Raw genomic sequence first — 25,877 nt, forward strand, 5'->3', positions numbered from 1 at the left:
ACTAAAATTATGAAATAGTACTCTACCAGGTATGCTTTAAAATATGCTATTTTATTATTATTTTTTTAAGCAAGATTCTATTTTCTCCATCAAAACTCTCTGTAATCTAGAGCATTAATTAGTACATGTGGTTTATTAACAAGGGAAAGCAAAATTCACCTTGGAACGTGGTGGTGCACGAATGTACCATTTGCAGTCAACTGCCTCATCTGCTGAGGCCTTTCCTTCTGTTAGAATTTGCACAGATTTGATAATGCCTTCTGGTCCTCCCATTTCAAATTCACAAACTGGAATTTCACAAAATATAATAAAGAAAAAAATGTCATAAATAGGACAATAAACATAGACAAGATTAACTGGGTAATACTTGTGTAAAATAATTAGAACTGACCTGGCAAAGGTTTTAATACACCAATATCTTTAAAATCTGGATCTAAAAAGAAAAATAAATAAATCTGTCAATGAGTCAATCTTCATAAGAGACAAATCAAAAAATTATACAATATGCACGTTATAGAAATATCTTCCATTGTATCCTACATTATGGTGTTATCACACTGTGCAAATAATATCTCAGTTTATTTTCACTGCTGTGAGGCACAGTACAAAGGGGACATTGTCTAAATGTAACATGTCCCACAGTTTAATATTTTTATGGAGGTTTGTGGATGTGAAGATGTTTCATTTTAAAGTGAAATTCACTTTGATTCCACCTAGCATTCTCACTTTATTAAAAACCCTGAAAAAAAATACATATTCTGTATAAAGAGCAGATTTTTGTTTTGCAATAATTCCTTATTGCCTCTAATTTTTAGCTTTTTTTTTTTTTACAAAGATTTATAGAGACATTTTAAATCTACCTAATCATAACCATCAATTTTTATCAAATGTACAGATGCTTGTAGTCACTAGTTCAAGCAAACCGAGCATTTCATTGACAAAATACTCATTACATCACTACCCAAAAATCCATAAGTTGGTTACTTTTAATGTTCATGCTGCTATTTCTCTCATTAAAGATTTTAGTTCCATCATGGTGTAGATCAGGAGTATACATTCAATGTAAAGCAAGGGTAACCATCCATTTACAGTCCTGTATATGTGCAGCTACTCACAAACACCATATAGTAATATGTCCTTAATTACCTACACTTGCTTACTGTTACTGCAAATAGTTTACATATAGGAGAGATGTTGTAGGAAATGAGAAAGTCAACAAGACATTTTCCTGATTGACTCCACATCTTAGAACAAAAATAAAATCTGTGCAGTAATAATCATGTATTTGGTCCTCCAAAATGTTCAAATATTGCCCACAATGTACCACAATCCTCATTTGACAAATTCTGTTGGTTTTATAGATTTTAAAAAACACAAATCAGGAAAATTAACCAAGGATGGCATCACTCAGGATCCAAATAAGGAATGTCCTGCCAGATTTGAACAGTTTTAAGATGTGCAAGCATATGTTTACATTTAGTAATGCGCATTATGAAACAGAGAATGGCAAATGTCCACACAACATGCAGCCAAACTTTTTTTTAGACTAAAGGAAATGTTTGCTGCCTAAGAAGAATGCTTCAGACAGTGAAAATACTCAAAGAAATTGGAGATCACAATAGCAAGCATATTAAAAGGACCCTACCGTCACCAGAACAACTACAGCTTATTGTATTTGTTCTGGTAAGTATAATCATTCCCTTCAGCCTTTTTTCTGTAATCACTGTGTTTTCAGACAAAAGGCGGTGTTTAAATTAGAGCCTATGGATACCTTCACCAGCCATTCCACAGATGGCTACTAGAGGTGCTTCCTGCATGGAAACACTGAACTTTCCTCATAGAGATGCATTGATTCAATTTATTTCTATTAGAACATGCTGAATTGCCAGGGCTGTGTTTGGCTTGTTCTGCTCTGCCCCTTATCTGCCTCCTTGACCCTATCAGCCAATCCAATACTTTCCTATAATAACGCATTGTGATTGGCTTTGAACACAACTTCTGATGATGTCAGCCAAGCAGGCAGATCAGGGACAGAGCCAACATCAGCAGAATTAAATCAAAGTAAGATTTTATGATATTTAGAGGAGAGAGGGGGCAGTAGGGCTAGATGCTGTTTTTAACACTATAAGGTCAGGAATAAATGTTTGTGTTCCTGACCCTATAGTGTTCCTTTAATGTGTGCATTCACAGGTGGGTTTAAGGGGAACTCGAATCTTTAGATGCTTATATATCTGTTTAATTGTATACCTGAATGTTCTTTTACATCAGTATACATGTCTTTTAGCATGTGAATAGTCGGTATGTTCATGCTATTTAAATTTTTTTTACAAACAATAAATCGTGAATTTATAGTGCTTTGATATTTGTAATGACGAGTCAGAATATATTTTATGCAAATATGGATTTATGAAAGATAAATGTTCAACTATTCCTTGTTTTAGATCACTCTGTTCCAAATATTTCATGCTTCTAAGTCTGACACTATCTCACTAGTATGAAAGGATAATTAAATTAAATGTCTCCCTATTTATAGAAGCTGGGCATAGTAAATTATATGTCAAAATTTCTGCTTTAACTTGACAAAATAAAAACTGAGAGGTGTAGCATGTGAAATATATCTGATTTGATTTGTCATTTAGTTTATCTGTAAAATTAAAACCAGATGTTCAATATGCCTATTCTGTTGCTTTCACAATAAAAAGTATTTCACCTGTTAGTAAACTATTCTTATTTCACTTTACTGCTTGCCTGTATTAGTGTTGCTCATTAAAAACATAAACAGGCAAGAACAACAATAAAATTATCTATATAGTGTTTAAATAGCACAAATGAAAATAATTGGAACTTCATCTAAATTAATTTGTTATGGTGCCAAGAGACCCCCGGGCACACTCTTACCTCAAGGGGTAAAATTTTTGTTCTTGATCGGTTTAACCCTAAAGTGAGCCTCAGGTGGCATCAGGCTTCTAAAATTCTAGTTTCAGGAAGTACAGGAACACCGCTCACACTCTCAGCCAATCAGTGACACAGCTCACACTCTCAGCCAATCAGTGACTCTCCATTCACAAAACTAGCTTGAGAAAAAAATGGTTTACCCATTGAGGTAAAAGTGTGCCCAGGGCCTCCTGGTCCTATAACAACTTAATTTAGATAAATATGTTATGGTGCCTAAACTGTCCCTTTAAGCTATTTGTAGCAGTTCTCATTTATCATAGTGGAGTACATAATGTGCATAGTGTTAATGCAGATGTCAGTCCAGTTACTCTTCTGTATAGCTTGCATTAGTTCATGTTCCCGTGTGAATGTGTAGTGTTATTGCAATGGTAGACGAATCAGATAAAATGTGAATACGGTATTAAGATCAGGCCTGGCTTCTTATTCTATAGTTTTCAATACATTTGTAAAAAGTGAATTCAACCTCAGGATAGACCCATGAATGTTTATAGAAAGTGTAGAAGCTGTTTAGCCCTAAAGTATTCGGAGGGATAAAAGCCATCCACTAATATTTATCTTGACACCACCAAATCTTGTAATGTACCTCCTCTCTGCCAGCCACCTTCTTCCGTCCCCTGCTCATACCCTTACTGCTAACTAAGACTTGCAGGATTTCGCACAGGTGACTTCTTTCCTTTGGAACAGCTATTATTATTCAATTATTTAAGATGTCCGTCAAAACCCTTCTCTTCAGAAAAGCTTATGGCTTCCCAGAGTAGCATCTATATCACAAACCTGTCTCTTGCTCTCTCTTAACCCCTTAAGGACACATGGCATGTGTGACATGTCATGATTCCCTTTTACTCCATAAGTTTGGTCCTTGTGTCCTTAAGGGGTTAAGGGGTTAAAGGGCCACACTCCATTCTCTTCCAGTTTTCCTTTACAACCTTGTCACTTTGTTACTATCCTCTATGCTGCCCTTCCTATTTTGTTTTTATACCCTACCTCCTCTAGATTGTAAGCTCATGTTAGCAGAGTCCTCATCAACCTCTTGTTCCAGCAGCATTTTGTGATTGACTAATTTATTGTTAAATTTCCCACTTTACAATATTGTAAAGTTCTGCAGAATAGATTAGCTCTATATAAATTCCAATAATAATAATAATAATAATAATAATAATAATAATAATAATAATAATAAGATTAAAACAGTTTTAAAGGAATACTACAGCACTTATACAAACCTGTAATTCTAATGGTATAATGCCCCTCTCCATAGTTAGTTCAGTGTCCCCTGTCCCTCCATTTGCATAATAAATACATTTAAAAAAATTAATCCTCAGCACTGAGACTACCTCCTCCACCTCCAGCAACATCATCTAGGATGGGTTGCATCATCATTGCTTGTCCAATCCAATGCTCATCATTGAGGATCATTGGGAATCTGATGCATATTCAATCCAAGACATTCCTGTAAACTGCAATGTCACATGACTGAGTTTGTCAGTATGACAGCCACTAGAGGTGTATTAAACCCTTCAAGGCAAACTGCTGTTTCTGCAATATGGCAGTGTTTTACCACACAGTGTTAAAACAACATGACCACATTGAGATGAAGTGGTTTGGGTGAACTTGGTGGTCCTTTAAAGGGTTACTCTAGAAAAAAACAGTGCTTTTGATGTTAGCCAGCCTTGAACTTTGTTCTGGGATGGCTAATGACACTGCTGGGGATGTAGTTACATATCTGCTAGATAAAAGGGTTAATCTCCGTAGGTGCAGTACATACAAACTCTGGGAACCATGAACACTTCAAATCATTGAGGTGGTCATTGTGTTTGGAGTAACCCTTTAATAACCCTTTAGTAACCCTTTAATAACCCTAGCTAATTTTTTCAGTCCTCTGTAGAATATTACCACAATTCCATTCAGTTATTTGTTTAACAAATGTATTGTCAATGCTTAGCATATCAGTAAAATGTTATCAGGATGAACCATATGCCAGCTACATAAAACATGTAGGTCACGATTTGGATATTCTGCCAACCCCAATTTTACAATTATAATTTTATCATCAATTTATCATCAACTTTTCTAATGGTTTAGCACAAATAGTAATATTCCTTTTACAAGAGGGATCACTCAAAGGTCTTTGTATTTTGTGATTTTAATCAAAAAGTATATTTACATTCTACACAGATATTCACAGGTGTGTTTGTGTGTGTGTGTGTGTGTGTGTGTGTGTGTGTGTGTGTGTAAAACTCTGGCATTACAGTTCTTTCTGCTGTGTCATTGACTATCTGGGATTACCATAATTTATGCTGTGTTATTGACTCCTGTGCAATTTTAGTGTAGTGACCAGCAGATGGCAAGCTTTGGGACATGGCTGGATATATATTCAGGACTCCATTTGAGTGTTCAGAGTGAGTTGAGAGCTGATGCAAGAAGTAAAAGACCCCTGCTAAGCAGAAAGAGAGGCCTGGGATTGAGACCTGTTTGATTCGATACTTAAATGAGTGCTGCAACATCCTGAAAGAAAATTCCAGCAGACAACTATAGCCAGATACAGAACAGTTGTAGCAGAGATTGCAATGGACAGGGAGGAATTCTTAGCAGCAGTTAAAAAAGTAGGCACTCCCCTTCGTAAACCGATCTGCTTGCGGACTGTGAATTGGTAAGCTTAAACCCTCTCCATCTGTTTCACAACAGGGCACCTAGAAATTGGTTACACTATTAAAAGACCTTGATCTCCAGTGTTACTGATCTGGGAAAGGTTTAACTCAGATAACCCAAGCAACATTGTGGCTTGCAACAGTTACGGGTTAGCTTTGTGTCAATTTCCATTGCTCACCTAAATATGTTCCCAGTGGGACCCTGCTCCATACCCCTGATTCCCCGCTGGGTTGAGGCACTGCCACAGTTATGTACCCTAACTCCCAGGTAGCGGTGACTCAGGGTCAACCTGCAGAGTGCATGGAGATAACACAGCCACAATGGTATAGGTCAGTGATGGCGAACCTTTTGAGCCCGAGTGCCCAAACCGCAATACATGCCAATTTTTTTTCCTTAAAGTGCCAACACGGCAATTAAACCTGAATATTGAGGTTTAAGTTTAGAAAAAACAACTCGTACTGTTGTCCGGACTAATTAACAACTTTTATTTTAAAAGAACACAACAGCAGAGAGTTCAATGATACAAATTTTAAATAATGATATAAATAGATAAAATTAAGCTTATATTTATAAGTATCTCCAACAAATGCAATACATACACACACAGACTGCTGAATACATACACACAGTCTGCTGAATACACACACACACACACACACAAGACTGCTGAATATAGAGACTGATGAATACACATACAGACAGTCTGCTGAGTACACACACAGACAGACTGCTGAGTACACACACAGAGACTGCTGAATACATACACACACACAGACTGCTGAATACACACACACACAGACTGCTGAATACATGCACATACACAGACTGCTGAATACACGCAAACACACACAGACTGTTGAATACACGCACACACACAGACTGCTGAATACACACACATACTGCATTGAGGAGTGTAGTGTATGTGTGAGGGGTGCTGTGTGTGTGTGTGTGTGTGTGTGTGAGGGGTGCTGTGTGTGTGTGTGAGGGTTGCTGTGTGTGAGGGTTGCTGTGTGTGAAGGGTGGTGTGTGTGTGTGTGTGAGGGGTGTGTGTGAGGAGTGCTGCATGTGTGTGAGGGGTGCTGTGTGTGTGTGTGTGTGTGTGTGTGTGAGGGGTGGTGTGTGTGTGGGGGGGTGCTGTGTGGGGGTGTGTGAGGAGTGCTGTGTGTGTGTGTGTGTGTAAGGGGTGCTGTGTGTGTGTATGAGGGGTGGTGTGTGTGAGAGGGGTGCTGTGCTGTGTGGGGCGGGGGTAAGGGTGCTGTGTGTGGGGGGTAGGGGTGCTTTGTGTGGGGGTAGGGGTGCTGTGTGTGGGGGGTTAGGGGTGCTGTGTGTGGGGGTAGAGGTGCTGTGTGGGGGGTAGAGGTGCTGTGTGTGGGGGGTAGGGGGGAGGGGAGGGATGCTGGGTGTGGGGGAGGGGAGGGGTGCTGGGGAGAGGAGGGGTGCTGTGTGGGGGGTAGGGGTACTGTGTGTGTGGGGGGTAGGGGTACTGTGTGTGTGGGGGTAGGGGTACTGTGTGGGGGGGTAGGGGTACTGTGTGTCGGGGGGTAGGGATACTGTGTGTGGGGGAGGGGTACTGTGTGGGGGGTAGAGATACTGCTGGGGGGTAGGGGTGCTGGGTGTGTGGGGGGTAGGGGTGCTGTGTGTGTGGGGGGTAGGGGTACTGCTGAGGGGTAGGGGTGCTGTGTGTGGGGGGGTTAGGGGTACTGCTGGGGGTAGGGGTGCTGTGTGTGGGGGTGTAGGGGTACTGCTGGGGGGTAGGGGTGCTGTGTGTGTGGGGGTTAGGGGTACTGCTGGGGGGGTAGGGGAACTGCTGGGGGTAGGGGTGCTGTGTGTGTGGGGGGTAGGGGTACTGCTGGGGGGTAGGGGTGCTGTGTGTGTGGGGGGTAGGGGTAGTGCTGGGGGGTAGGGGTGCTGTGTGTGGGGGGACGGGGTGTGGGGTGGGTAAACGTTTAAAAAAAAAAGTATATTAAATTATTATCTTCTCCCCCCCCTTCTTACCTTTAATGAAGGAGGGGGACACACAGTCATCCCTGGTGGTCCGGTGGTGGCAAGTACTGCTTCCGGTTCGGGAGGCAGGGGGAGGCAGGGGAGGGATCTTTGAAGCAGCTCCCCTGTCCTCCCGCGCGATGCTGTGTGGAGCATTGCCATGGTAACGCGCGGCAACGCTCCACACAGCTTGCTCGCGGGAGGACAGGGGAGCTGCTTCAAAGAACCGGAAGCAGAGTAGGTGCCTGCCGTTTCGGGCAGGCAGGTTCCTACTCTGCAGTGATGGCAAACCTATGGCCGCGTGCCCACAGAAAGGGCCCGGCGTGCCACCTGTGGCACGCGTGCCATAGGTTCGCCATCACTGGTATAGGTGGACCTATGCTAAACCCTGTTACATATATATAGTTTCCATTGATTGGTATTCAGGCCTAGAGCAAGTGTCATTTGTTTTAAATTTAACTGATAATTTTATAACATTTCTTTTTCATATTCATTCTATAGACTATTATGATTTTCTGCATTTGCTGCCATTATTTCGGACCTTATAACATATCTTAATATAAGCAAATAAATAGCCTCTGCCTAAGGGCATACATTCAAATCATCATCCAAAACAGTTCCTTATGAAGCTACAAAAACTATGCATTCATTGCTGCTACTGAAAAATGCCACTTTCATTAATATATTTTTTCACATTAATGTTACTACAGTAATACTTTCTTTCATAAACGACAGATGAAAAAATAATTAAACATACTACACAGATAGATGCACCTTAAGAATGCATTGTTATTATTCTTGTGTAAAAATATCATATAAAATCAGTGGCGTACACATGACCCATGGGGCCCCGGTGCGAAAATCGATCCGAGCCCCCCCCCCCGCACTTACTTGGCGCGGGCAGGGGCCGCAACACATGGCGGTGGGCACCTGGTCGCACGGGTTGCAGGGCTGCGACCCCTGCGACCGCGGTATGCACACACACTTAAAGGACCACTACAGACACCCAGATCACATCAGTTCAGTGAAGTGGTCTGGGTGCCAGGTCCCTCTAGTTTTAACTCTGCAGCTGAAAACATAGCCGTTTCAGAGAAACGGCTATGTTTCACTGAGGGTTAATCCAGCCTCTAGTGGCTGTCTCATTGACAGCTGCTAGAGGAGCTTCCGCGATTCTCACTGTGAAAATCACAGTGAGAAGACGCTGACGTCCATAGGAAAGCATTGAGTAATGCTTTCCTATGGGTGGTTTGAATGCGCGCGCGCGCGCCTCTTGCTGCGAATGCGCATTCAGAGCTGAGAGGCGGAGGGATCCCCAGCGCCAAGGTGGTCCGGCACTGGAGAAAGGTAAGTGCTGAAGACACACACTCTCACGAACAGACGCATACACACTAGCTAACAGACACACATTTACTGACAGAGACACACTCAGCGACAGACAGACATACTCACTCACTTACAAAACATACACTCTCACTGACAAACACACACTCACTAACAGACATCAAACAGACTCACTAACAGACACACAAACACACTCAGTAACAGACACACACAGTAACACACTCACTGACACTCACTAGCAGACACACACTCAATAACACTAACACACACACTAACACACACACACACACACACACACTAACACACACACTCTCACACACAGACACTAACACACACACCCACTAACACACACACTAACACACACAGATACACTAACACACACACACACTAACACACACACTCTAACACACACAGACACTAACACACACACACACTAACACACACACGCATGTTTTTTTTTAAAATTTAATCCCCCAGCCTCCTTACCTTTTGGAGTGCTGAGGGGATTCCCTGGGGTCCAGTGGTGCTCCTGGGAGGCCGGTCCTGTGGGCGGGCGGGCTGGCGCACGCGAGGGAGCACTCTCCCCTGAGTGCTTCCTCTTCAGCTCCCTCACGCGCCGCGTAGGGATGCCGGCGCCGGAAGATGACGTCAGCTTCCGGCTCTGGTATCCCTATGCGGCGCGCAAGGGAGCTGAAGAGGAAGCACTCAGGGGAGAGTGCTCCCTCGCGCGCCCCCGCCAGGTGACACCAGGGCCAGCCTCGGGGGGCCCTGAGGTGGCCAGCTCCTGGGTACATACCGGGTCGCAGGGCGGCCGGGCCCCCTGGTGGGCCGGGCCTGGTCGCAGCCGCAACCCCTGCGACCCCAGTATGTACGCCACTGTATAAAATACTACATACTCTCTCAATGCATTTTAATTCAATCTTTGCAGACTTCAATGCCAAACACTTACAACATTTTGTATATCACAAATCTCAATCAATAGAAACAGAGGTGAAAAATCATGGAAAAAAAAATCTTAAATCAAAATGACATTTAAAAAACTACTTATTGTCTCTTTAAAATAGCATCAAGAGTTGGAATGTGTTACACATTGTTAACTAACTTACAATACTGAAAACATATGACACATCTGCGTCAATTCGGCCACAGTCCCACAGCACTGGTGACAATCTGGGCACAATTATGTTAAATCAGGAACCTCATTCCAAAACTGACACAGCTTTGTCAATCTTCCGTAGGCGAAAAGGAAAAAAGACATAAAGTCCGAGGTACAAACTGCATAAAGAAGTAATAGGTGGAAGTCATCAGATATGATTAAATTCGTGGGTGCTATCGAAATCCAACACTCCAACTTAATAAGATAGAATTTAGGGTAAACACATTTGTGCTGGCAATATATAATGCCAACAATCCGTGTCACAATGTGTGGTCTCCCTAGTAACTTCTGGTGGATGTATCTGCCTGCTACAATGATGCAGCAGAACACTAAATCTAATCCAAATGTAACAATTCTATCTAATGATACAGATAGAGAGCATTTGTTACCAGAAATGCAGAACCCTGTATTTCAGCTTGGCTGTAATCTGCCTAACTGAGTACGGTCTGCACTGGTAAAGCTTCCTTTGCAAGATCGCTGGCCAGATCACACTATATTCTAGTACAATATTGTACCGCTCCAGGCGCTGCACTCTTGAGCTGGTTTAGGCTCTAAAAATTGTGAGTGGCAATTTTATTACTTATTTCATTGTACGTATCCTGCCTGATATACTGTACCATTGAATTTCCTTTTATTTTTGTCTTTCACATACATCTGAAAGGAACCAAGGAGACAGCCCCAGTTATAAAGAATACCAACCTATAAAACCTCTACCTCCAAAAAATAGCGGTATTACCTTATATTTTAAGGAGTATCTTTGGGACTGTTATACAAATTGTCAATTGTATATGTATACTTGGCACAGCCTTTGTTCTTTGTATTTCTGTTTTGTATTTTGAAGGAATGTGAGGGATTCCCCTTCTTAAAGGATTGCTGCCTATATTGTTTTCGGAGTTGATAGCACTGATTCCCCCCCCCCCCCCCTTTTTTTTATAGTGTTCATGACACTGATTCAAGTGGCCATGTTTATTCTTACTGCCTTGTATTATCTTGATTCCTGTGTTTTTGATCTGGCTACATATTTAACCATGAGCACTCCTGCATATGTTTGTATACCAAACTTGGTTTGTCCCTGAATTTGAGATATTCCAGTGTTACTGTTACCTCAGACATATATTTTTATTGTTCTATTTTTTTACTCTTCCTGGTCTAAATATATCTCTAAGCATGGTACTGACATTTCCTATTTCCTCCTTATTTCCTTAGCCCAGCTACTCCAAAATCCAGTAATACATCTATCTATCATTTCTGTCTGTGCAGAAAGTAGGATTGCTGCTTTCTATTATAGTGAGGATTCTCACGATATCCTGATGGCATGGGATGCTGGATATAGAAATAGAGAAATTTATCAATTGCATTTACAATTATTTCGTATTTAATTGAACAGACAGTTGGTGTATTCTTCAAATGTATTTTTCATCACGTTTGTAATCTTGTTTTGGCTGGTTCCATTGCTGTAGTGTTTGCTTCACCTGTCACACTCACAATTATAACACAATCTATGAATGGAATGCATTTGTGTGTGACCAGTACTAATTTACAATTTTGAAAGTAATTCCATCAAATATTAATTGGTGTGTCTAAGAAAAGGATGATCATGTGCCATGAAGACAGCATAGCAGTTTAGCTGCCCTCATTTCAGGCATGTCAAAATGATATATTTTTATGCTGTGTTAGATATATGAAATATAGTACTTCACCAAATTCTAAAAAATTACAACATTTTTCCCAGTCACAACACAGTTTTAGTATTAAACTATTAAGTATATAATTAGACAGTTGAATTATCGACATTATGAATCTCAAGCACTGACGCTCAAACACAGCACTTACTTGGTTACATCATATTGCTTTGGAATGCTGGGTCACGGAAGACAGACAGATGTTATTAATTATGTATTTTAGTTTTTAAACATATTTCAGTTGCCATATTAGCCCAATATTGTAGAAGCACAATAATAATATGGTATTGTAGCTTATTGTAATAACTTTTTATTGGTCTGTTAGTGTTATAAAAAAGGTACTACAAAAAAACTGCAAAATTAAACATTTTATTTTATGCATCTGGGTTTTAAAACTCAAAATATTTAGAATTTGTAAATTAGCACAAGGGAAACTATAAATCATACCTGAATGTTTTTTTGTTTTTCAAAACTATTAGCAATAAATGAAATTAACATTATTTTTTTTTATGTACAAATTGTGAAATGCTTTTACTTGTCCATATTTTACTTATTTCTTCACATTTTAGTTATGTCTGTTTGTGTGGGTGAAACCATTCTGTGTGCAAAATGTTAGGGTTCCAGAAAAGTTGAACGTACACCTAGCTGTCTGAGCTGACAATTGGTAATTGTAAAACATTATAATTAATATCTTATAATAGGTTAACAAGAGAAATTCCTCCCCATTAAGGCTTTTTAGATTCATATCTCATTTCATACATGTCTACAAGCTTGTCAAAAGTGCCAATTGGTGAACCTCTTTGAATTGGTGAGTTCTTCCTCTTCTCTTTAATCTGTTTATTAATGATCTTGAAATGGGCATTGGAAGTTGTCAGTGTTTGTAGATGACACAAAACTAAGCAAAACAATACAGCCTGACCATGATATAGCTTCTCTAGAGAGGAATTTGGATAAATTGGGAGACTGGGCAGGTACGTGGCAAATGAGATTCAATACAGATAAATGCAAAGTAATGTACTTTGCAACTTATGCATTAAATGGGGTTGAGCTATGGATGATATAAAAAGGAAGACTTTGTAACAATTCTAAAACAAATACAAGAAATTCTCTAGGCACTCAAGATGTTCAAGCCGCAGGCTGTTTTAATAGAACAGAAAAGAGCAGTAACATTTTGACCTGCTATGAGGTCTTTGTCAAGAAAAAATAATCCATCTCACCCGCCATCCTGACTGGCAACAGAGCTATAAACAGATTGAAATTCAAAATAGCATAGGTAATTGCATATGCCCCTGTTTTATTTAAATAGAGTCTTTGATTGGTTGACTTGGACATAGAACCAGTCACACTGCCCTGAGGGCCACATCTTGCTTCACATGAGACATGCCCAGCAATATGATTATACAAAGTGTGAGGAAACAAATGATCTATTTTTAACTACATATTGGAGATCCATGTACAATAACTTTTTTACATTTTGCTTTCCCTTTCTACTGGAGTGCTTAACCCCTTAAGGACCAAACTTCTGGAATAAAAGGGAATCATGACATGTCACACATGTCATGTGTCATTAAGGGGATAAAGGGTTAATTGTACTAGCACTGCTGGTAGTACATTATGGTGTCCACAAACCCCATTTTTTATATATGGTGAACACAAACCCCATTTTTTACTGCTGTTAGTAAATTATGGTGTCCACAAACCCCATTTTTTATTCGGTTTTGGTGTATTTATATTTGCAGCATCCAAGTGTAATTGTTTGGAGGGTATTGGAGGGTATCATCAGTTATTTTACTGATACAGTGCAAAACTTGTACTTCAATTGGAAAAATAACTATACTGACTAAGCTGACTGACACTTGCAAGGCATGATGGTAATATTCTGGTCTTTTAACTTGTTTCCCAGTGTTAAATTAGCTGCATCGGTGACAACTAGAAAATCATCCTCGCTTTTGGTCCTCATGTTTATGTGTCCAGACACACTCAATAACAATATGATATAGCTCTCTCTCATGTATCCGATATATTATGTATATATATGAATTTACAAGTGTGAATATTTGTACCTAGCATACATGGCTTGGTGCTCTAGGAAAGATTGCTCTATCATTAAATAAATGCATGGCCGGTGCAAGCATTTTTGCCGCCCTAGGCAAAAAATATTTTGCCGCGCCCACTCATGCAGATTAACACACATGCTGGCTCAAGTATAAACACACACTGATCCATGCAAACTAACGCACACGCACTGACCCATATACACACACTGATCCATGCAGAGACAAACATATAGACACAAACTGACCCATGCAGACACACACTGAGCCATGCAGACACAAACAATGAACCATGCATACACATACACACACTGATCCATGCAGACACACACACTTACCCATGTTCACACATACACTAACCCATGCAGACACACAATAACCCATACAGACACACAACAACCCATACAGACATACAACAACCCATACAGATACACAACAACCCATACAGATACACATTGACCCATACAGAAAAATAATAACCCATACAGGCACACACTGAACCATGCAGACACACACTGAACCATGCAGACATGCAATGACCCATACAGAAACTCAATGACCCATGCAGACACACACTGACCCATGCATACACACACTGACCCATGCAGACACAAACTGACCCATACAGACACACACTGACCCATACAGACACACAATAACCCATACAGACACACAACAACACATACAGACACACAAAACCCCATACAGATACACATTGACCCATACAGAAAAAGAATAACCCATACAGGCACACACTGACCCATGCAGACACACACTGACTCGTGCAGACAAACACTGACCCATGCAGACACACACTGACCCATGCAGACACAAACTGACCCATGCAGACACACAATGACCCATGCAGACACACAATGGCCCAAACAGACACACACTGACCCAGACAGACATACACTGACCCATGCAGACACACAATGACCCATGCAGGCACACAATGACCCATGCAGACACACAATGACCCATACAGATACACATTAACTCATGGAGACACACAATGGCCCATGCAGACACACAATGACCTATACAGACACACACTGCCCATAGAGACTGACATACACAAACATACTGACTGAAGCAGACTAACACACATTCTCTGACACACATCTTACCTCCATTGCTGTTCCTATGTTTATATTGCTTGTGCCTGGTGGCCCATCACTTCCTGTCTCAGCCCTGCATCTGCTTTCCTACTGTTCCCATGTACAGAAGAAGGGGCAGGAGCAAGCAATTGAAGAACCCTCGCACTGCTGCAGCATTGGATGCCTGGGAGGGGGGCCTGGCTCTAAGGGCTGACATGGATGCTGCCGGACCGGTGTTCTACCGGGTGCCATCTAGTGCCCGTTAACATTGCCAGTGGCTGCCTAGTTGGCCTATAGGAAGCACCGGCCCTGAATAAATGATCAATATTTTTTCATCAATTATTAACAGTTTGACTGTAAACTGTTTAAATACATAAAGTATGTACATCCATTGCCATCAGAGCTCTGCCTAAGGTTTTAATGTGTCCTTCAATATTTGTAAATCTCTTCAGTTACATGCAAGAGCACGGAGGCAAGCATAAGGAAGTTTACCTTTGATTGGGCATCTGTGGGATGTGCAGGAACAATAAATCCAAGCCACCGAGACCCCACCTTTCAACTTGAAGGACTTAAATACTTTGCTTCTAATGTCTTGGTGCCAGATAACACAGTACACTTTTAAAGGTCTTATGGAGTCCATGCCTCTACATCAGTGGTGTATTTTGGAATTGTGCTGCCCTAGGCACGACTAAATTCAGGCACCCCCCCAAATCTAAATTTGCCTCACCAATTTGTGTCTCGGCCACTTTTTTTATCATTGATACATGCACTGACATACACTCACTAACAGATACATACTCATTGGCACACATATGCAGTCATTGGCACACACACTGCTTAACCAACACACACTTTCACTGAGACACACACTGACACACCTACTCACTGACAGACGCATACTCTTAGATACACATACACTGACAAACACAGACACACACATCCTCACTGATCTGATATACTCTGACAGACACATTCACTCAGACACACACTAACCGCTACATGCACTCACTCACAGACATACAAACTGAGCTCAGCTCCCTCTGCACTGCTTAGTGATGCCGGGGCCAGAGTGACATCATATTCTGGCTCCCAGCATCACAGAAGGGAGCGCAAGGGAGCAAGAAGAGCGGAGGACAGCCCTTCCTCACCACCTGGATAGAATATTAGTAGTTTAACACCACGGGGAGGGGAGCTAAGGTAGCCAGCCAGCTCTTGGGCCCACCAGGATAAAAGGGAAACAAGGCATTTGCCTGGGTGCTTGGGCTGGTGTTTTTTGCCACCCTCTGAAAGTGCTGCCCTAGGCAAATGTATTGTTTGCCTTGTGGTAAATACAGCCCTGCTCTACATATCAGAGCTCTTTTGGCAACTCAAGGAGGACTTGCATGATATTAGGCAGGTGGTTTTAATGTTGTAACTGATCAGTGATCAGTGTTGTTCTCAATTCAAGCCAATAATTATTAGCTCCCAGTAAGTCTTTAACAACAGTAATCTACTGTTATGTGGCTTGTTAGGGACTGATAAACTGCTGATAAATATAATCAGCTTTAATGTAGTTAGGCTGAAGAAAGAAAATAAAAGATGAAAGGTAAGGGAGATTTAGGTGCCAAACAATAGTGGCCAGAGTCAGAGATTTGCAATTCAGATACTAGACATAAGAATAGTCCTAACAAAGCCAGGTAGATAATATCAGAATATAGAATACTCGCACAAATCCCAATTATAATACGCCAGGGATTAGTAATGCTCATTATGATCTTTATAATTATAAGAGCGCAATGAGTCCACAGTGCTTCTAGGCTTTTATGAAGAGTAATGGAACAGTAGTAATAGTCTGGGGGGTTGCTAGGTTACAGAAATACTTGGGGCTTCAGCACATGGGAAAACTTGATGACCCCTACAATAACGGAGAGGTAGAGATATGTCTGGACATGTACTTTCTGCTTTACCAACAAACATTATGCTCCCTATACTCTCCTGGATCTTAATGAAAGTTTTAAATCCTGGTATTCAATGCAATCCCACTACATTGCCAATTTAATAAAGGGGTGTGCTGTAAAGTTTTTTCTCCAGCACTAACGTCTGATATTCACCTTGGGCACCTACACTCCGCTAAATAACTTGGCAGGACATTATACGATCAAGCTTTCTTTTACTACTAGCTACTTTCAAAATCACCAATATCCTCCCACTTCCTCCACCAATGGTATAGCTCCAGTTGCACCCACTGCCCTCTCACTCACAAACGCACTGCCCCTCCACACACACATGCGTACTGCCCCCTCACACACACACACACACACACACACATTGTCCCATATGCACACACACTGCCCCCACATACTGCACTCCTCACACATGCACTGCCCCCTCACACGCACACATGCACTGCCCCCTCACACACATGCACACTGCCCCCTCACACACACACGCACGCTGCCCCCTCACACACACACGTGCACCTCTCCCACGCACATGCACTGCACCCCTCGCACACACACTGCACCCCTCACACATGCTGCATCGTTTAAACACACACATAAAAAAGTAGAAAATAGAAAACAATAGATACACAGATATATATATATATATATATATATATAAAAAAAATTTATTCGTTTTTTTTTTTTAAACCTCACTTCTAAAAACTTTTTTTTAAAAATCTTACTTGCACTATAAAATGAGTTACTGCTGCACTGTTGGGCGGTAAGGAAATGTTACCATCAAAAATGATACAAAAGTAGGCGGTAGGTATTAAAAGGTTGACTACTCCTGGTCTATACAGAGAAATAACATGGTTTCTTACTAATCATACACATATATCACATACATGCAAGATTTAATTTCCACATATTGGAACCACGGCTACTTACACATCTTGCATCACAAATACACACACGTTCCAAAAAATTCACTTTGCATGTACACCCACATGTACACATGCATACACAGACCTTCTTTTAACTCTTCTTATGAATGCAACCAGTCCATCATTCTACAATACATTCATTGCCTTCATGAGTAGATTTAATTTACACCCCCTTGCTTATGTTTGAGACATTGTTATAACGTAGGATTCTTACAGAAGAGTTGACAAAAGAATCCTCTGGTAAATGTGGTCCTCCATTACTCATAAAAACAAAGTATAACCTTGGTCCCTAACTTCCATGCATAATCCCAGCAAAAAATTTCTTCTTCTGCAGTTTATGAAAACGTACCAAAGGTTCCCTGAGAAACTTAAGATTGATCATTGCAAACACTGCATTACTCAGATACTAACCACTATATTTTACAGTTTTACAGAGTAATTCATTACATTAATATATGCACTACGCATAGTAGGGTATTTAAAATAAAATTTAAAAAAACAAGCTAGTTATTCAGTACTAAGATGAGACACTGTGTAGATCGCCTTTTGGTTTAAGGTCTTAATTCAACCCTTCTTGAGGAGAAAATGCTGTTGTGCTCCTTTACAATTTTTGATCACAGTGAGTTCAAAGCTAAACGCATCATATTATTTTCACAACTTGTTCAAAGAGGAAAGTGCCTCTCTGGTGGGCACTGGAGCCATTAACCTCAGTGACTTCAACTCAGTATCTTTCAGCATAGTGAATTTGGGGAGTGCATTCACTTTTAGAGTAGGCAAGTTCATTGTGTGAATAACCCTCTAAATTGTCCTTAGTGTGCCATTCATTTTTATTTTCGCAGATGTCTATTATCACCATATTTTCTCTGCTCTGCTTTGAAATATTTTTTGTTAATACTGTAGATTTTCTCATAAAACTATTTATTCTAGTTAGATTAACCAGAGATAGCTCGGAGATAGGTACATAAAAGCCCATATGATATTGGCAAGTATACTGTGGAAATCTATTTATACAGCGATAGTGTTTTAGAGCAACAACATGAAAGCCTTTTAACGGCGTTCTAAATCTCAACTGAAATAGAACAAGGACTAAGAGGAGAAATCCTTTTTCTGCACAAATAAGCTTTGTGATCCATGTAGAATGTACCCTCTGTGTGTCATAATGACTCGCTAGAAGCACTAGATGTGAACAATATTCCTAAAATCGGCTTACAATGATTCCGAAAATAATGTCGCTGTTTGCTGTTTAAAAGACATATTAGAAAAAGAAAATTTAGTTGTTTTGCTTTAAAAAAAAAAGATCAATCAGAAAGTGTAGTTTAAAATCTGTGAACTTCCCATAATTAATGGTTTTTGCCAAAGTGCAAAATTTGCATTCTATTTCCAATTATAGATAAGCATACATTAAATTCAATGACCAAGAACAAGAGCGTATTTATATGTAAACTAAACAAAGTATTTTTAATTGTGCATATATCAATTTCCATTGTCTTGAATGTAGTTAGTTTGTGGTGTTACACATCAGCGATCAGAGATAAATATTTGCCAACAATCTTCAAAATGAGAATGTCCTTGTTCAGTCAGACTGTATTCCCCACCATTTCCATTTGTATTACTACAATTAGTAGTTTGACAAAAGAGCTGATTGGTTTCTGCTTAAACAGAGCAGAATAATTTATATAAAATTTGGCATGTGTCTTTCACTTCCTGGTTTTCTAAGCTTGTTACTTTCCCGATTGTATGTAGAGTGCATTTGTTATTCAATTTAAAGATAATCTCCGTACAGATTAATTTCACAAATAGTGATCCGAAAATGCTATATACATTTCAAAACTGGAATTATTTGGCTCTATAGAAAATCAATGCAGCTTATTCAATGTATTTTACTTGCATGCACTTAAAATCTATTACTGTTTAAATAATTTCATAGTAGATACTTCACTGACTTTATTATATTATTTATGTTTTATTTTAAATTAAAAAAGACACTTGAAATAATTCACTTTTTACTATATCCATGCAAGATAAAAAGTTGTAAACTTAATGCTGCTTATGTAAAAAAAAAAAAAAAAAAAAAACAATTAGAATAAAATGTGATTACTATATGCTTAATTGAAATAAGGAAACGTGAACCCTTCACGTTTTACTTAAATATTCATATTTATTTTTTAAATCAGAGATTTTTAAGTCAGCCTGTACCAAGTCAGTGATTACTAATCTCTGGCAATTTTGTTGCTGAAGAGTACAGTTACACGATGCACAGCCACCTGGAATACTGATTAAAGATAATTACAGCAAAAACATATATGTATGAAAATGCAATACTGTGTCTTGCAAAATTGGTATGACAAAGAAAGAGTAAAAACCTTATGGTGTTTTGTCTGTTGTGTAGATTGGGTGCCTTGCACTGTAGTCACCAAGTGAGCATAATTACAATATCTATGACATGTACAATAAAAGTCATTACATCGGACTAGCATGTATCTATGGCAACTGGGTTGCAATATCATCACACTACTTTCTGAAACAGGCTACCTCTAGGGGAAGCCTATCAGGTGAGGAGACTCTTACTTTGGTACACACATAGACATTTCCATCAGTTTCCCACCCCAAGGTCCTCCGTAAACCAGTTATATACGTACATACACAGTTACCCATACACAAACGATGCTACAAAAATAAAATGCACACACTGTTACACATATACACAATCCTACACTTATAAACACACTGTTACATATAATCACTTATATTATTATTATTATTATTATTATTATCATTATTGCTATTTATATAGCGCCAACAGATTCAGTGGCACTTTACACTATTATAAGAGGTGGGATTTAACTAGAAATAGGACAATTACACGAAAACTTACAGAAACGATAGGTTGAAGACAGGGCCGGATTAACATAGGGGCTGATGTAGCTGCAGCTCAAGGCCCATGTGTCACGATTCCGGGGAACCCAACACGCTAACACACACACAGACACACACACAGAAAGTGTGCAGTACCGGTCCTTAGAGTGGCCGGGCTAAGCACACACAGAATAGTCAGGAGACAAGCCGAGTAAGGGGAACCAGAAAACAGAATAACGAGAAACAAGCCGAGGTCAAAGGGTAGGAGAAAGTCACAAAGTCAGTATAACAAGCCAGAGAGTACGTAACCAGAAAGCACACGTTCACAATCAATACTATAAAGCAAAGACCACAACAGGGCACAGATAGACAGGAAAGGTAAGTATTTAAATCCTAGCCTGAATCCTGATTGGCTAACCACCAATCAGTATTAACAAACACACGTGGGGGATATCTATACCCCCACTGTGTTTGTTGCACTGTAGCTTTAACGCCGGGTCACGTGAGTGACCCCGGCGCTTAGATAATAGTGCCGGCTCCCAGCGTGCAGCGTTAGACATGCTGCCGCTGGGAGGAGGAGAGGAGGCCGCGAGCCGCCGCGAGCGTCCTCGCTGTCAAGAGGAGAGGACGCCGCTCGCGTCCTCGCGTCCTCGCTGTCAAGAGGAGAGGACGCCGCTCGCTTATCGGTAAGGGGAGAGGGGACCGCGGGCGGCGACGGACCGAGGGTGAGTGCTGCGAGAGGATTGCAGCCTCACCGCTGCCCGCGGAGCCCTGACACCAGGCCCGTTGAATAGGCCCACTTGAAAAAAAAAATAAAACATTTTTTACTTTTTTTTTTACACACTACTCTTAGGTTTTGTAATGGACCGTTTTGTACACAAAAGGTTAAAAACCGTTTAGGCGATATTCCCCTTTCCAGATGCACAGGCAGCTACTGTAAGCACCAATCTCCCGAACTGCAAACTACACGAATCCTGGAAACAGCCGAACAGTAAAAACCATACGAAAGGTTTACATTCCTGGCAGTCAGCATACAATCCAATTCCCCCCCAATAACGAGACGACACTTCGTTTGAGGGTCAAGCAGAAGCTGACTGTACTGGCACATACAGCCTCTTTTATTCCCAATCCACAAACATAGTACAGCCCACAGGGTTTTACAGAACAACCAATCAATCCGTACAATACACACAGACACTCCCACACAAATTCCTCCCCTCTGCCTGTGATATGATTACTGAACACAATGGGTAATCTCATTATCACAGGCAGAGGAATACAGTTTATTAAAACATATCACAGGGACCCCAAAACATGCATAACGTATATCCTCAGAACCGGGGGATCTGGGTGAACCACATATCCAAAATTCACCCAGATCTGTTCAGTAGTTTGGAAGATACAGTTTAATGCAGATTCCGCAGAACATATACAGATTATATAAAAAATAATTACTGTATAATGTGTCCCCTGTTGTATAGTTTAAAACTACTGCACGATGTCTTTGTGCACCAAATACCGGCGAGATGGCACCATGTAGAAAAGTCACAACAGTGTCTGTGAGTTAAAATGCCCGCCATCCATTGTTCTCACCATGTGTTTCTGATACATGAAATGGTGGCCACCCAGTAACTCCACAGTATGTCCCCAGATGGTTCTTAAAGGGCCAGTAGCAGCATAATACAATACAACATGCCCAAATCAATTATTTCAAGGGCCAAACCTCACAGGGACCTTAATCACAGGGCAAGAGGCTGGCAAGCAGTCCTCTCCAGGCACAAGTGGCAGGGCTGGTTCCGCCACAGGTTTGCCAACTAACTGGTATTTTAAGGCACAGCCGGTATTTGAGGCTGCCTGGCTGTGCCGGTATTCCAGTAATACAGGCAATACAAATGCAAATACTTTTTCTCAGTATAAATGGAGATTACTCTGCAATACCAGCACTGGCCAGTAGGGGTCATTGTGTATGGGGAGAGGCAGGGATAGAAAGTTACAGCTTCTCCCTCCCTGCCTCTCTCTAATCACTGATCCGCAGGGGAGCAGTTACACAGCACAGAGAGTCCAGACAGCAGCTCCCAGCCTGCAGAGTCAGACTACAGGTCAGGTATGTGAAGGAGGGGGGGGGGGGAGCAGCAGGGAGACATGGGGACACTGGGAGATGTCCCCCCATGTCTCTCAGTGTCTCAAAGTGTCTGTGTCCCCATGCCTCCCAGCCAGTGCCCCTAGTGCCTCAGTGTCCCCATGTCTACCAGTGTCCCCTAGTCCCCCAGTGTCTGTGTTCCCATGTCTCCGTCTCCCTAGTGTCTGTGACCCCATTTCTCTCAGTGTCCCCATGTCTCCCAGTGTCCCCATGTCTGTATCCACAAGTGCCCCCATGTCTCCCAGTGTCCCCAAGTGTCTCAGTGTCCCCGGGTCTCTGTGTCCCCATGTGTCACTGTGTCCTCATGTCTCTCAGTGTCCCCTAGTATCCTAGTGACAAAGAATACACTGAGACATGTGGACACTGGGTGAAATGGGGACACAGACACTGGGAGACCAGGGGACTGGGCGAAATGGGGACACTGACACTGTGATATATAGGGACACTGATGCCAGGCAGATATGCCTCCTTTTTCTGCATGTTCACCCCTTTTGGCAGTTCTGGTCACGTGATTCACATCAGTGGCCCACTCTTTTACCCTGCCCATTGACTTCCTGCTTCAGTGGACACTGCTGTTAGGGGGTATGGATTTACTTGAAAAATGAAAGCATAAATTAGAAAAAGAGATTAGAATAGAGTATGTGTTTTCTTATAGCTGCATCCTTTGAGTTTCCCTACAACACCAAATCCATCAGATACATGATGCTTGGAAGGTATGACTGTTTGTGTTTTTGGTCGATAAGATTCTGTAATTAGGCACCATCATAACTGTCAGCACCAGGCCCACTGGGCTCTTAATCTGACCCTGGCTCCATACCAGTCCTGTATGGTGATGTTGGGTAAATCTAATGCCCTGGTTAACATCGGAACATTTTGGTGTGAGGCCAGCGTGTGGGAAGTTCCATTATATGTAGCAATAAGGGCTTTGGGAAATCCCCATCGGTACCTTATGTTGCTTGTGTGGAGTTGCTCAGTAATGGGCTTCAGTACTCTCCTGGCTTGGAGCATTGCCCAGGAGAGGTCCGGGTAGATTTGTAGGGGAGCATTGTGGAATAGCAGCAGTTGGGACATGATTTCCTCTTTGACGGAGTAGTAGTGTAACCTACATATTACATCTCTCAGGGTTGCAGCTGGGGACCCCCTTGGTTTCAGTGCCCTGTGTGCACGGTCAAACAGTACCTGAGCCACAGAGGCCTGTGGAGGAGATTAAATAGCTCCCTTAGCTGTGAATGGAGATCCTCCTGCTCAGCCTCCGGGAGGCCCTTGATCCGCAGGTTGTTTCAATGGACTCGGTTATCGATGTCATCCATTGTGCGTTGCATCCCAGAGAGGAGTTATGTGTTTGTATTGATATCAGCTTGTAATTGCTGCATCTGGATGAAGAGTACATCTCTGTCTTCCTCCAAGGAAGTGACCCTATCTCCCACATGGCGGATATCCGTTCCTATGGCTTCCAATTAAATTAAGTTTGGAACGAAACTTCCAACTTCCCCAGCATGTTGGCAATATCGCTTTTGGGTGGTAGTTTTTTAGAACATCCCTGATCTCTGATCATATGGAAGCAATGTGAATAGTCAGTGTAGGACCCACCTAAGAGGTTTGCCTTGACGTGGCAGTTTGCCTTGATGTGGCAGTTGGGCATCCCCTCTTATGGCCATTGAAGTAACTAAATAACCTCCATTTGTTTACATATTCATAGGGATTTGGGAAGAGCACAGGTAACTTTTTTCTTAGTTTTTTACGGTAAATAATACATCCACATCCAAATGGAATATATATATATATATATATATATCCCTATTTAACCTTGTACTGCAGAGAGCCCCAGATGGAATTATTTTACCCAAGTAAGTGGGTTAATCTCATAAGAGCAGACATTAGGCTGTGAGAGTAGGACCTGCAAAAGATGGGGTACGTTGACATTGTGGCAGGCTCTTGCAATGTATGATCACATACTGTAACTAAACCCCCATTATTTTTGCCTAAGCTAGGTGTTTTTAAAAAAAACTAATACAATCTGTGAGCTTTGAAGTTGCTGTTTAGTGGATTAATGAAAATCAGTCTGTAACCACCCAGGTGCTAAATTAGGTGAGGAACTGCTCTTTTAGCAGTGGAGCAAGTTGAGGTACTCTGGTTTCTAGCTTTCACCAGAAGGCTGCAAAAATAGCATCCAGCTTGTACATCACATCAGATTTTTAACCTTAAAGATAGGGGAGACACATGGTGTTCACTGTCTTTAATGTGTCTCTGCATTGTTTGCCTGTTGGTATTGCTTCACACTGCATTTCCTTTAAGTCAGGATAGCCTCCCTGGGATGGACCGCAATCACCCCCGACATTCCAAAGGAGTGGGGTAATGGGGCACCTGCTTAATGTAAGTGGTTGCTGAGCAGCTCCGGGCCAGGAGATCAGCTGTATCTCCCTCCTTGTGCACACAAAAGTGCCACAAATAAGTTCCAAGAGAGAGGCTTTCCACTGCAACAAGTACTAGCTGGATCAGGGGTCTGTTGAGGTTCCAACTGTTGCCCAAATCGATCTGTGTGGGGCTGCTCTTAATTGCCAAGATTAGAGAGGAACACAAGCTAAGCACATCTCTCTGCCTGGATAGACAACCCCTCCTCCCCCCAGAATCTGGAATATAACTTAACACAGATCAGCTTCTGCCAATCAACTCAGGAACAGCGGGAATAATAATGTAGAGTGCTTTAACTCTCACCTGATGCACAGTCCCTGAGTCCATGTCAGTTAGAAATCTTTGATTAAATGAAAATGAAACCTTTTACAAAATTAAAATGTGTTGTGACAAAGTAAGCGCAGCTACATATTTCTAATTTATCTAATGTTTGACTGATTTAAGTTTATATAAAACATTAAGATGTTTTATATAAACAATTTTTTCCAAAAAATAAATACTTAGATTTCTAACTGACATGATGTCCTTATGAGAAAAAATATATATTTTCTTAAACACTTTCCTCACAGCAATGGATATGCACAAGCAAAGCATAATTTTGATTTAAGATATTTACACAAAGTATAATTACTAGTTATCCTATGTTTCACATGTACATGTTCTTTTAACTAAAAGAAACACAT

General features: G+C 41.2%; 1 protein-coding gene across 1 annotated transcript in view; it reads right to left on the bottom strand.

Annotated features, from left to right (window-relative positions):
- NETO1 (neuropilin and tolloid like 1) overlaps positions 1-25,877 on the bottom strand; it is a 196,329-nt gene that overhangs the window by 81,466 nt on the left and 88,986 nt on the right. Inside the window, exons 6-7 of the mRNA XM_063451616.1 lie at positions 392-433; positions 160-287 (exon numbers count right to left, since the gene is read on the bottom strand). Of these exons, the coding sequence (XP_063307686.1) occupies positions 160-287; positions 392-433 (170 nt within the window). The remainder of the gene's footprint in view (positions 1-159; positions 288-391; positions 434-25,877) is intronic.

The sequence above is a fragment of the Pelobates fuscus genome, chromosome 4, assembly GCF_036172605.1.
Source record: "Pelobates fuscus isolate aPelFus1 chromosome 4, aPelFus1.pri, whole genome shotgun sequence".
Lineage (NCBI taxonomy): Eukaryota > Metazoa > Chordata > Amphibia > Anura > Pelobatidae > Pelobates > Pelobates fuscus.